This window comes from Heptranchias perlo, chromosome 9 (genome assembly GCF_035084215.1).
Source record: "Heptranchias perlo isolate sHepPer1 chromosome 9, sHepPer1.hap1, whole genome shotgun sequence".
Classification (NCBI taxonomy): Eukaryota; Metazoa; Chordata; class Chondrichthyes; order Hexanchiformes; family Hexanchidae; genus Heptranchias; species Heptranchias perlo.
The window spans coordinates 20,507,416-20,520,558 of NC_090333.1; the positions used below are offsets into that span (position 1 = coordinate 20,507,416).

General features: G+C 47.4%; 1 protein-coding gene across 2 annotated transcripts in view; it reads right to left on the bottom strand.

Moving 5' to 3' along the window:
- Positions 1-13,143, bottom strand: part of LOC137325178 (dihydropyrimidine dehydrogenase [NADP(+)]-like) — a 598,790-nt gene that overhangs the window by 140,514 nt on the left and 445,133 nt on the right. For both annotated transcript variants that reach the window (XM_067989971.1, XM_067989972.1), the window contains exon 15: positions 6,610-6,678. In XM_067989971.1, coding sequence (XP_067846072.1) covers positions 6,610-6,678 — 69 coding nt within the window. The remainder of the gene's footprint in view (positions 1-6,609; positions 6,679-13,143) is intronic.

Below are 13,143 nucleotides of genomic sequence, written 5' to 3' on the forward strand. Positions count from 1 at the left end.
CTAGTAGTCAATAGCTGTAACTACAGGAAGATAAAGCTAATATTCTAGGTTTCTGAAACATCATGGGCTCAATTTTAAAAGTCAAATCCGGGTGCGTTAGGGGCTGAGGGGCAAAGAAAATCGGAGAAATCCAGAGCAGGAAGAATCCCGGCTCCAACCCGCTGACTTCCGTGTTTGACCCAGACGCATCTGGTTGCGTGCTTCAGGAAGCTGGAAGTCCCACCGGCTTTAATTGCCGGCGGGAAGGTATTTAAAGCAGTAATTAAGGGAGTTGAACTTGTTAAAGTACTTAATTTTATGTTGATTGAGGCAGGGAAAGGATTTTAACACTGCCTCAGCGTGTTTCCTGTGGCCTCTGAAACACGCCATGGTGAAGAAATCATGTTTCAGCTGACAGCCATTTGGATATTTAAATGCCTGTTTGACAGATGGGGATAAAAGGTGAGTTATTGCAGCAGAGCACTCAGTTCTCTCAGACAAACTTTTGGCTGTGAGATTTTTGTGTGATTTTTGAGATTTTAGAATGAAAATTCTTGGTTTCCACTTAGGATTCTTCTGTTCACACATATTCACCAACTTTTTGGACCCCCTCAAACTGACACCATCAGGATGGGGGGGGGGGGGGGGGCGCGATGGCTGCATTCAGCACTACATCCGAGGATGAGCAACATCACCATCCTCGCCAGGCATGGCATGCACTTCTGCCACTTGGAGCTCCACAACACAGTGCTGCGCCACAGGCACCTGCACAAGAACGCAGAGGGCAACAACAGAGAGCGATGTCGCAGGAGGCATTATCCTCGTCAACGGGTCAACAGACCGAGGCTCAGCTTCCTGGACCTCTCTGAGGAGCAGTGCATACGGAGGCTAAGAGTGAGTCGCCAGGTGGTCGCAGACATCTGCAGCCTCCTTCATGCCGAGCTGCTTCCGGCTGGGCCTCGTTCCGGCTGACCACTGCCTTCAACTTCTTTGCCTCTGGGTCATTCCAGGGTGCCACCGGTGACATTGCCGGGGTCTGCACACAAGTACATAAGGCAGGTCACCGACGGCTTGTTTCGCAGAGCCTCGCAATCCGTCAACATCCCCATGGATGACCTCAGCCAGATGGAGAGGGTAGTGGGATTCCACTCTGTGGCTGGCTTCCCACGTATACAGATTGCACGCATCTAGCAATCTGAGCACCTCCACATGAGCCAGGACTGTTCATCAACAAAAAGGGGTATCACTCCATCAACACTTAGCTCATTTGTGACCACCGTAAAAGATTTCTTCACATGTGCACCTGATTCCCTGGCAGCTGCCATGATTCGTTCATTCTGAGGGACTCCAACATCACGGGCCTATTCCACGCACTGAACACCCTTAAGGGCTGACTCCTCGGGGACAAGGGATATCCCCTGCACACGTGGCTCATGGCACCTCTGAGGAACCCCATCAGTGAGCAACAGTGCCGATACAACGCATCCACTTCGCCACCAGGTCTGTAATTGAACATGTGATAGGACTGCTGAAGATGCGATTTCAGTGCCTCGATCGTTCTGGGGGAGCGCTTCAATACTCACCAGCGAGAGTGGGTCGCATTATAGTAGTGTGTTGTGTCCTGCGCAACAGAGAGGGGTACCATCCTCTCATCCACCATCCACATCTGCCATCCACATTGAGGAGGAGCAGGAGCAGCAGGAGGAGGAGGACGAACCCATGGGCAGAGCAGTGGCTCACCTGGCTGCTCGTGAGGTCAGAGAGTCACGCATATGTGAACGGTTCTCGTAAGATCAGAAAGTTAGAAGAGTCCAGTCCTCACACCACCTGGAAAGACCAGCGCAAACACTAGACCCCCCCCCCCCCCCCCCCACCGCACAAAACAATCCTGCAACTACACATACACCCACTGTAAAGTGACCCACTGGGTGGCATAAAATATCGCCGTTCATGGTGAAGCATATGAACGGGCGCTATCACAAAAGTCAGTCAAGAATGGGCAAGACGTGGCAGTAGTGGTGAGAATGATTACATTTAATGTGGCTTTAACATAAATCAAATATAAATGAAAAACATGGCAATCCATCAGACACTCTTGTGCATACCCTTTGTGATCACAAATCCTTAGCCTTTCTCTTCCTACCGCTTCTACGTGGTGCATCCCCTGTGGCTGTAGCAGAGGTTGTGGCAGGTTGCTCATGTTTATGGCCGGACTGCTTAGATGCTTTTGGCCGATGCCCTCTGGATTTTGGAGCCCGTGAGGGCCGTTCCAAAGACTGCTCCATCTTCATCTGTGCAGGGGCAGACTTGGCCACCTGGAGAGGAGGCAACATTGCGGGTATTGGTTGAGAGGGCGGCAACAGGTGAGACGTGGGAGCGCTATGAGTGGCATCCCCACTTCCGTGTCCCCTTTCGCCACCATCCCTCTCCTGGACCAGGCCCACATCATTCCTTCCACCCTGCTGGACAATAGTTTGGAGTACATGTATGAGGCATTGGAAGACCACTTCTAAGGTATCCGTCGGCCTGTTTAAGGCGGCAGAATGTTGTTCACCCTGAGTCCGAACGGCCGTTGTCAGAGCCTGAATGGACTCATTTGTGAGCCATGCTTGAAGTTCAACGGAGGCTAGCCTTCTCTTCATCGCAGGCATTCCCGCACTTCCCTGCGACACTATCGCAGATATTTCCGTAGTTACCTGCGACACTATCTCAGACATTTCAGCAGTTACGTGCAACACTATCTCAGGCAGTTGCTCACATCTCTGTGACACTATCTCAGAGATTCCCTCGCGTACCTGTGACACTATCTCAGAGATTCCCTCGCGTACCTGTGCCACCATTCCACTCATGCAGGAGTTGGACTCCTCCATCCTCTGCGCTGTTGTGGAGAGTGTGCATGGCACCTGTTCCAGTACCTCGCAAATGTGTTGCTGTCCTTCGATCATTCTCCTTTTAAAGGATGGCCCCCAGGGTTCAGCATCTGCGTCTGGCTGAGCAGAGCCTGGAGAGGAGTGCGCCCACCGACGCAGACTCTCCACAGCTGACCCTGCCACCAGTGTCTGCTCATGCTCACTTGTGTGTGATGACTCACCAGGTGCCAATGCAACTAACTGACCACTAGGACCCACCGAGGTGTGAGTATCTGCACTGGTGGATGGCTCACTAAGATGTGACATGTGCCCTCAGAGGCCTAGAGCTCCTCTGAGGAATCGCCCTCTGCCATCACTGCGGACTTTGAAGGGCCTGTAAGAGAACAGAAGGCAATATTAAGCATCATCACAAATGTGTCATACTGCGACGAGCGTACTGAGGTGTTCAACATGCCAAGCATTCTTAAGATCAATTCACGTTGCGCATGATGAATGTTGAAGTTGTGTCACCAGACTTTTGTGGGGTGCCAGTCTCGGAGTCCCCAATGAACAGGCATTTGAGGGTTCGGCTCATCTGCAGGGCCTCCTGCTCCGTGTCTGTGAGGAACACTATTTGCTGTGGCCCCCTCCAGTCCTCGTCCTCTCGCGTGCATTCTGAGCTCTCTTCTCCTAGGAGGGGAGAAAGTACAGATGTTTGAGTAAGTGATGGTGAAGTGGTCAGCCGATGAATGCATTGCTTTGGGTGAGGCTGACCATGAAAGAGGTGCATTAGAGGGTATGAGATAGAGAGATCACATTGGATCAGGATTGAGGTGAGTGGTAGTGGGGGGGGGTAACAAATGGGGAGGTGAGGAAGTGCTCAGGAAGTGCAGGTAAGCTGAGGATGAGCCTTAAGTGGATGTGAGGAGTGATGTGATGGAGCAGTCTTGGCAATGCAAAATGAGCTGGGGGAGCGGGAGGGTGGGTGATGTGCACCATGGAATGCAGGAGAATCAGTAAGTGTACTCACTTTTGCTGACCTGGTTAAGTCAATGAAATGCTTCCTGCACTGGACCCAGGTGCGGGATATGTTGCTGCTGCTGGTGACTTCCTTTGCCACCTCGAGCCAGGCCTTCTTGGTGGCAGAGGCAGGGCACTGCCTCCTGTCGGCCGGATAAAATAGCTCCCTCCTCCTCCTCACCCCGGCCAGTAGCAGCTGAAGTGAGGCATCGTAGAATCTTGAAGCAGCCTTGCCCCTGTGCTGCTCCAGTGGGTCTCCTTGCTCTTTGCTCCAGCAAATTCCATTGGAGCAATGGCCCTTTAAATCTAGACGCTCCAGCTGACAGCCTGTCATGCGGGTGCGCAGTCCGCCCACTGCGCAGCTTTCGGACGGCAAACCCGGAAGTCACGTTTTAGGGGCACCAATTAAGTCGCGAGCGCGTGGGAAAAGGTAAGTTAAGGTAAGTAAGCTTAAGGTAAGTAAGTGTGCTGTGCGCCCATTGAACCCCATCCCCCACCTCGCTGCCATCTCACCACCCTGTTAAGATTGAGCCCCATATTTCAGATAAATTACATACTAGCCTAAGGATTCATACCTCCCTGAGTAATGTGGTAACATGAAACAAAATATAGGAAATCAATCACTTACCATTTCATGTTAATGTGACCAGATGCACACCACAGGACAACAATGAAATTAATGAAGTTATTTTAATTCTACTTCCATTAAAAAGGAAATCTTATGGCTGTCCTCCCTTAACCTCTCCCTCCATGTAAACTCTCCTACCCGTATTCAAAGCCACCCCCTCAGCCTTGCCATCTCAAGTGGACTCTCTATTCCCATCATCTCAAACACAGACAAGGTCATCTTTTTTTTTGTTCGTTCACGGGATGTGGGCGTCGCTGGCGAGGCCAGCATTTATTGCCTATCCCTAATTGCCCTTGAGAAGGTGGTGGTGAGTCGCCTTCTTGAACCGCTGCAGTCCGTGTGGTGACGGTTCTCCCACAGTGCTGTTAGGAAGGGAGTTCCAGGATTTTGACCCAGCGACAATGAAGGAACGGCGATATATTTCCAAGTCGGGATGGTGTGTGACTTGGAGGGGAACGTGCAGGTGGTGTTGTTCCCATGTGCCTGCTGCTCTTGTCCTTCTAGGTGGTAGAGGTCGCGGGTTTGGGAGGTGCTGTCGAAGAAGCCTTGGCGAGTTGCTGCAGTGCATCCTGTGGATGGTACACACTGCAGCCACAGTGCGCCGGTGGTGAAGGGAGTGAATGTTTAGTGTAGTGGATGGAGTGCCAATCAAGCGGGCTGCTTTATCTTGGATGGTGTCGAGCTTCTGGAGTGTTGTTGGAGCTGCACTCATCCAAGCAAGTGGAGAGTACTCCATCACACTCCTGACTTGTGCCTTGTAGATGGTGGAAAGGCTTTGGGGAGTCAGGAGGTGAGTCACTCGCCGCAGAATACCCAGCCTCTGACCTGCTCTTGTAGCCACAGTATTTATATGGCTGGTCCAGTTAAGTTTCTGGTCAATGGTGACCCCCAGGATGTTGATGTTGGGGGATTCGGTGATGGTAATGCCGTTGAATGTCAGGGGGAGGTGGTTAGACTCTCTCTTGTTGGAGATGGTCATTGCCTGGCACTTATCTGGCGCGAATGTTACTTGCCACTTATGAGCCCAAGCCTGGATGATCACTTCCTTACCACTCACATTCCCCCTTCCAACCCCACTTCCTTCTGCATCCGCCCCTGGAAAAAACTCTACTCCAAGTCACTTACAACGGTGCTTTCAAACTCTTGTCTAGCCTTTGGCCCTCCATCCCCCACAATACTTCTGCAGCTACCTATCTGCTCAATACCACCCTCACCTCCACCTTTGATGCTCTTGTCCCCAGTAAAATTCTTACACTCTCCCACCCTGGTAGTTCCCCCATTGGTATGGCCCCCAGCTTCACTCCTTTAAGTCCAAGGGGCGTGGATTTGAACATCTGTGGCGCACAACTAGTTTAGCCGTTCATCGCCAGATCTGGTTGGATCACATTGGGCCACATATGATGTTTCTGAAACCTAGAATATTAGCTTTATCTTCCTGTAGTTACAGCTATTGACTGCTAGCATTGCCTTGTATAACAGACAGCATATTCTCATAATGATGATCCTTAAAATTGCTGGACCACTATGAGACCCTGCTCTCCTCTGCCAGTGAGTTGGAGAATTTAAATTCAGTTTTAAAAATCTGGAAGTAAAAAGCTGGTATAATTTAAAGCTGTTGGATTGTCGTAAAAACCCAACTGGTTCACTCATGTTCTTTAGGGAATGAAACCTGCCATTCTAACCTGGTCTGGCATATATCTGACTGCAGTCCCACACCAACATGGTTGCCTCTTAACTGCCCTCTGAAGTGGCCTAGCAAGCCACTCGATTGTATCAAACCTCTCCAAAGAATACCATGGACTGTGTCGGTGGTTCAAGGAAAAGATCCACCATCTTTGCAGGCAACTACGAATGGGCAATAAATGCCAGCTTTGACAATGACACTCACATCCTGAAAATGAATTAATTCTCCTTCCCATCGTCAGTAGTTGCTTAAATTAAAATTCATCTTATTTTGATGGATCAATTTTATAAAATAAAACTCTAAATAGTACTGCTTTTTACTGATTGAAATGTGACATGTTCAAAGTTTATGTATAATGAATTCATTCTCCCCCAAAAAATGTTTAGCTCAGTAAAACTGTTAAAATCAATTCTGTAGCAAATTAGAAAATACATAAGCTAAAGACATACCTCTGCCATTTTTGCAAGTTCTGTCCAATCATTCTTGTTGTAAGTGCACATGAGGCTGGCAATAATGATCTAAGCAAAAAGGAAGCTATTTAGTATCTGTTACAGCAGGGTTTAAAAAAATTATAACATCTGAGAAAAGATTACTTTATACCAACGGATTTATTTTGTAGCTTCGTAAGCCTTTTCAAGAAGTTTACGAAGGTTTTCAGGGGATGTTAATGAACAACTGAATATTTCAGTATGGACACAGGCTGTAAGGCATTAAATATATTTTTAATGCTGAAGAATACCCCATAAACTGTAATTACTAATACTATTGAAGCTACATTAAAAACAAAAAATTATGCATTATACTGACATACAGTCTAGAAATTGATTTATTGTTGCCCAGAGCATGTGCACGTACTGTATATATAAACACATCCCTTACAAGAAATGTAAAACCCTTTCATAGTGTCAAACCTTTTACAAAATGAGGTAGGGGTTCATTTACAATTGTATTATCACTACTTACTGCAAGCAAACAGTACTATTAAAAATGTCTAGTCAGAAACACTTAATGGTTTATATCTATCTACCAGTATGAAAAGGTATGATATTCTCTTCAATAGTGCATGCATGACAATCAAACATGTTCAAGAAATTGAAAATATCATTCGCAATAACAGTTGAAGATCATAATTACTTTTCAGACTCTTCTCATGGGGAATGTAGCATATAGCCAATTAAAACTAGTACATAACTTTGACACTAAGACAAATGCTATCTCCAAAATCCCAGTATACATAGTTAACTTGTTATTAACAGTATCTAATCTTAGCTTGTACATATTATTTACTATAGTGCAAGAATAAAAGGTCTCTTTTGATTCACTATTATACAATTACAATTTATAAAAATATTAATTTCCTTCAGCATTTTATCTGATAATGATGTTTGCCTGGGGGTTTCTTCACACTGGCGGGCTCTCTTCAGCTGGTTTTTATGTGTCTGTGAAGAAGAGGGTACGCAAAGAGGTTGGTAGGGTTACATTTGTCTACCTGCCCAGCTAAAGGTCTTTTGGAGCGGCTGTGTTGTAGGTGATAATCCACGGAGGTGGGTCACCCAGTAACAAAACCTGAGATTCAGAAGGCTCAGGCTCTCTTCTTACTTTGAGAGCTGGAACTGTGTGAAGCATAGGTGGGGTTTGCTCCCTGCCCATAGAAATATGGAGATGGACCTATTGAGATCTTGGCACTGCTGAGCCAAGATGTGAACAGACAGCATTTGGAAGTGGTAAAGAAGCTCAGGGAAAAATGTATCTTTATTGCTCTTGCGCTTCCCAGAGGAGAGATGGGCAAGCTATTCTATATATACATATATATATATATATATATATATATATATACACATATGCACTGAGCATGCTCCACACAATATCAGCTGATGGTCCACCTGAAAAAAAGCACAGCAAATCAGTTTAATTTGTTCTTGTGCAGCCGGGAGGAGCATATGTGACCTTCTCTGGACCCACCTTCTTCCGGCCCAGAGCAGACAGACTGTCCCACTGCACTTGCTTATCGCCTGCGACTCACTGGCCCTATGCTGACAAGGCCCGGCCCGGGGCTATCGGGTGGCCAGAAGCTACGTCGCCTCTGAAACCCACTCACTGTCAAAATCTACCCCAGGGTAAACCCACTTAGATCCACTAAAAATGTATCTCTCCTTCCTATGGACTCATACTCTTCCTTCTATAAGTTTCCTATCCCATGAAGATCATGAATGAGAATTATCAGCCTCTAACCCACTGCCAAATATACACAACAAATCTCAAGCCCTATTGTTACTATCAGCAGCACTCATACCCAGAGGTCAGAGCTCTGACTCTATCTCTTGCCATTTAGAATACAACTACATATCAAGGTAAAACATCAAGCTAGCTAAAGCATACTTTGTCTAAATGTGTAAGCAATCTTACAACACCAGGTTATAGTCCAACAGCTTTATTTGAAAATCACAAGCTTTCGGAGCTTACCTCCTTCGTCAGGTGAGTGAGGTTCAGAACCTCACTCACCTGACGAAGGAGGTAAACTCCGAAAGCTTGTGATTTTCAAATAAAATTGTTGGACTATAACCTGGTGTTGTAAGATTGCTTACATTTGTCCACCCCAGTCCATCACCGGCATCTCCACATCTTGTCTAAATGTGGACAACTATCAGCATAATCTTAGTGCCATGTAATCCTATATGTACTATGACTTACTCAGATATGCAGAACCTTGCAATTTGACAATAAATTAAAAAATAAACAGGGAGATTATATTCCAACCAACAGGAATTACCAGCCACATAATATGATAGTGGCTAGGGTATATGTAAAAATGATAGTTCAAGTATAAAAATAGAATTTGTGAAAAGTCAACTGTTGTCCACTAATGAGGTTTAAGGCAAATATTATACTATCAGAAAAGCATTGGCTTTTACAAACTACACAGTTTTACTAACTCAGAAGACAAATAAGAAAGACTTGCATTTGTATAGCACCTTTCACAACCTCAGGACATCCCAAACCGCTTTACAACCATTGAAGTACTCTCACTGTTGTAATGGAGGAAACGTGACAGCCAATTTCCACACACAAGGCCACTGGGGAGAACTCCACTGCTCTTCTTCCCCTAGTGTCATGGGATATTTTATGTCCACCTGAGAGAGCAGACAGGATTTAACATCCCCTCTGAAAGAATTGCAGCTCTGACTCTGCAGCACTCCCTCAGTACTGCACTAAGCGTCAGCCTGGATTATGCAGGACTTGAACAAGCAACCTTCTAATTCAGAGGTGAGAGTGCTACCAACTGAGCCACGGCTAACACCTAATTCACTGCCATTATTTTGTCTTGGGCCTTATTCGAAAAAGACACTCGATAGCATTATTATTGCAAATGCACCCTTTGGATATATGCTGTATGCATTACAGTAGCGTTGTATAGTAATTGAGTTTAATACTCTAAACAAAACAATCAGATTTGACTTATCAGATGGATGATTCTGTTTGGTGATGCAACTCACTTTACTTGCTCACTTGGTCAATTTCCCTATACACTGCAAATTAATTATTTCCATTGCCTTTAAATCAATGTCCCAATTCTTCGGCTCTGTTCTGTGGGCGTGGGTAATTTTTATCTTCCATATTACACCATAACTCACCCTCCAAATAGCTAACCTTACTGTTTTCTAAAGTGATTACTGCCCTTGAGGCTAAACTGGTAAATCTGCCAAGTGAGTGCTCAGCATTCTTCCAACTGCAGTAAAGAATACTGGTCACTTTTGACCTTTTTTTAAATTGCAAATCAAAAATCTTAAATTAGGACTGGATATAAGGGTTTTATTTCCTTCCTTAGAGTCACAAGCAGCAAAATCGGCACCAGCTCAGGTTCAAATCGTTCCAATTTTGAAACATAGGATCACACAGCACAGAAGGCGGCTATTTGGCCCATTGTGCCTGTGCTGGGTATTTGAAAGAAATATCCAATTAGTCCCACTCACCCGTTCTTTCCCCATAAGCCCTGCAAATTTTTCCTTTTCAAGTATATATCCAATTCTCTTTTGAAAGTTATCATTGAATCTGCTTCCACCACCCTTTCAGGCAGTGCATTCCAGATGACTCACAACTCGCTGCGTAAAAAAAATTCTAAGAACTTCTAAAAACTGTAAGAAAGCCACTTAAATTCTAAAAACTATTAAGAAAGCTTCTTAAAAACTGCTGTTGGCCCATAACCTTTTTAAAAGCTCTTGGCTGTAGGGCTCTAGCAGGACACCACACACAAATTTCTGTCCTCATTCTTGGTCCTCCATCCCTGCTCCAAAAGATGCCCTTCCAAGGTAAGTGTAAAACTTTCCTTTGTGGGTCCAGGAGGAGCAAGAGTGCTGCTCTGGGTCTTGTATGGCAAGCCCGCCCCCGCCCTGGTCCCGGGCTCCTCCTCCTCCTCCTCCTGCCCACCCCCTGCCTCGCTATTTACCTGCACACCAGCGAACCTTCCCTTAGCGCCAGCAAGTGGCCTCTGGACTGCCCGAGCTTCAGCGTCTGCCAGCTGCCACTTTCTGCCTGTTCCAGGCGGGCAGTTGACTGGTGGTATGTAGATGAGGACCGGGAGTTAAAATACCCCTGGCCTGAAATTTCCGGGAGCGGGTGCACTTGCCCCTGCCCGCCCGAACCCATTATGTCCTTACCATGTGAAAAAAAGTATACATCCTTCATTCCAAGTATGAAACAAATGGATCAATCAGAGAGTATTGTTGGGATATAAAAAATAACGTGGCATGCAGGAAATCTGAGGAAAAAAAATCAGAAAATACTGGAGTGCATCTGAAAGTATCTGAAAGAGGAAGAATTTAATATTTCATCTGGGCCCCTTCATCAGAACTCACTCCCGACTGACTTCCAGCTACTGCACACCCAACTTTTTCTCTTCTTATTTCAGAGTACTGCTTAGTCTGTGCTAAGAATTCCTTCCACAGTAATCCTTAATACAGATAGGTTGCCCGCATGCGGCAATTAGAGCCGGCGGGATCCCACTTAAGGCAATTATTTTGATAGTTCAGGTCGTTTGCAGACTTGATTTGTAGGATATTTTAGGAGGGGTGGGATTTTCATCTAAATTGAGCGTGTTTCCCGTACTGGAAACATGTCATTGCAGCCACCAGCCTGTGGGAGCTGCAAAGGTCCATTTGACAGGTGGGGGGGGGGGGGTGGGGGGAGACCCTCACTCATTCCAGAAGGCCACTCTGTCACTTTGGACAAAATTTGGCCTGCACCACCCTCCTCCTAACACTAAAATTCACCAACTTGGAACCTCAACCCCGGTGTGCAGACACATCTACCTACCTTGCGGACCCCCTCAAACTTACATCTTCCGGATGGGGGCCGCCGTAGCTGCAGTCATGACCTCATTGGACGACGAACAGCATCACCAGCCTCGCCGTCCACCTCTGATACGTGGAGCTCTACAACACAGTGCTGTGACACATCCACCTGCACAGCAGGAGGGAGGGCAACCACAGAGAGAGATGTGTCGCAGAAGGTACTGCCCTCGCCACAGGGTCTACAGACCGAGGCTCAGCTTCCTGGACCTCTCTGAGGAGCAGTGCACACAGAGGCTCAGAGTCACTCGACATGTAGTCGTGGACATCTGCAGCCTAATTAATGCCGAGCTGCTCCCGGCTGGCCTGAGCAACATCTTCTTACCTGTCGCTGTCAAAGTCACCACTGCCTCAACAACTTCTCCTCCAGATCCTTCCAGGGTGCCACCGGGGACATCGCCGGCGTCTCTCAGTCGTCTGCACAAAAGAGCCCTGCAAATACACCGACACCCACTCTGCAGTGACACAATGGGTGGCATCAGGTGTGGGTCTTCATGGTGATCCTCAGGAAAGGGAATTATTGCACAAACCAGACAAGATTTGCAAAGACGTGGCAGCAGTAGTGATAACAAATTTTAATGTGCTTTGTAAAACAAACAAAAGTAAATGAAAAACATGACATTCTGTCATACACAACTTGTGTATCCCCTTTGTGCTCACAAAACCTTAGCCTTATGTTTACGGGAACCCCTATGTGGTGCTACCCCTGTGGCTTCAGCAGAGATAGTGGCAGGTTGCTCTTGTCGATGCCCTGACCGATGAGATGCTTTGCGCGAACGCCCTATGGGTTTCAGTTCCCGTGAGGACCCCTCCAAAGACTGCTCCACCTGCACCTGTGCAGGGGCGGACTCAGCCACCTGGAGAGGAGGCAGCATTGCAGGTCGTGGTTGAGAGGGGGGCAACGGGTGAGACGTGGAAGCGCTTTGAGTGGCGCCCCCACTTCTATGTCCCATTTCACCATCATCCCTCTCCTGGCCCAGGCCCACATTACTCCTTCCACCCTGCTGGACGACAGTTTGGAGGACGTGTGTGAAGCCTTGGAAGGCCAGTTGTAATGTATCTGTCAGCCTGTTTAAGGCGGCAGAATGTTGCTCACCCTGAATCCGAACAGCCATTGTCAGGGCCTGAATGGACTCATTGTTGAGCCGTGCTTGAAGCTCGATGGAGGCTAGCCTTTCCTCCATCGCAGACATTCCTGCACCTACCCGCGACATTATCTCAGAGGTGCCTTCACATCCCTGTGACAGTATCGCGGAGATATCCTCCTGTACCTGTGCCACCATTCCACTCATGCAGGAGCTGGACTCCTCCATCCTCTGCGCGATTGTGGAGAGTGCGCGTGGCACCTGTTCCAGTACCTTAGCAATGTGCTGCTGGCCCTCGTTGACTCTCCTTTTCGTGGCTGGTCCCCAGGGTTCAGCATCTGGGTCCAGCTGAGCAGAGCCTGGAGAAGAGTGCACCCACCGAAGCGGACTCTTCAGGGCTGCCCCTGGCACCAGGGTCTGCTCGTGCTCCCATGTGCAAGGTGACTCACCATGTGCAAGCCCAACTAACTGAGGATGGGGACCCACTGAGGTATGTGTATCTGTGCTGGTGGATGGCTGGCTCAGATGTGACGATGCACCCTCAGAGGCCGGC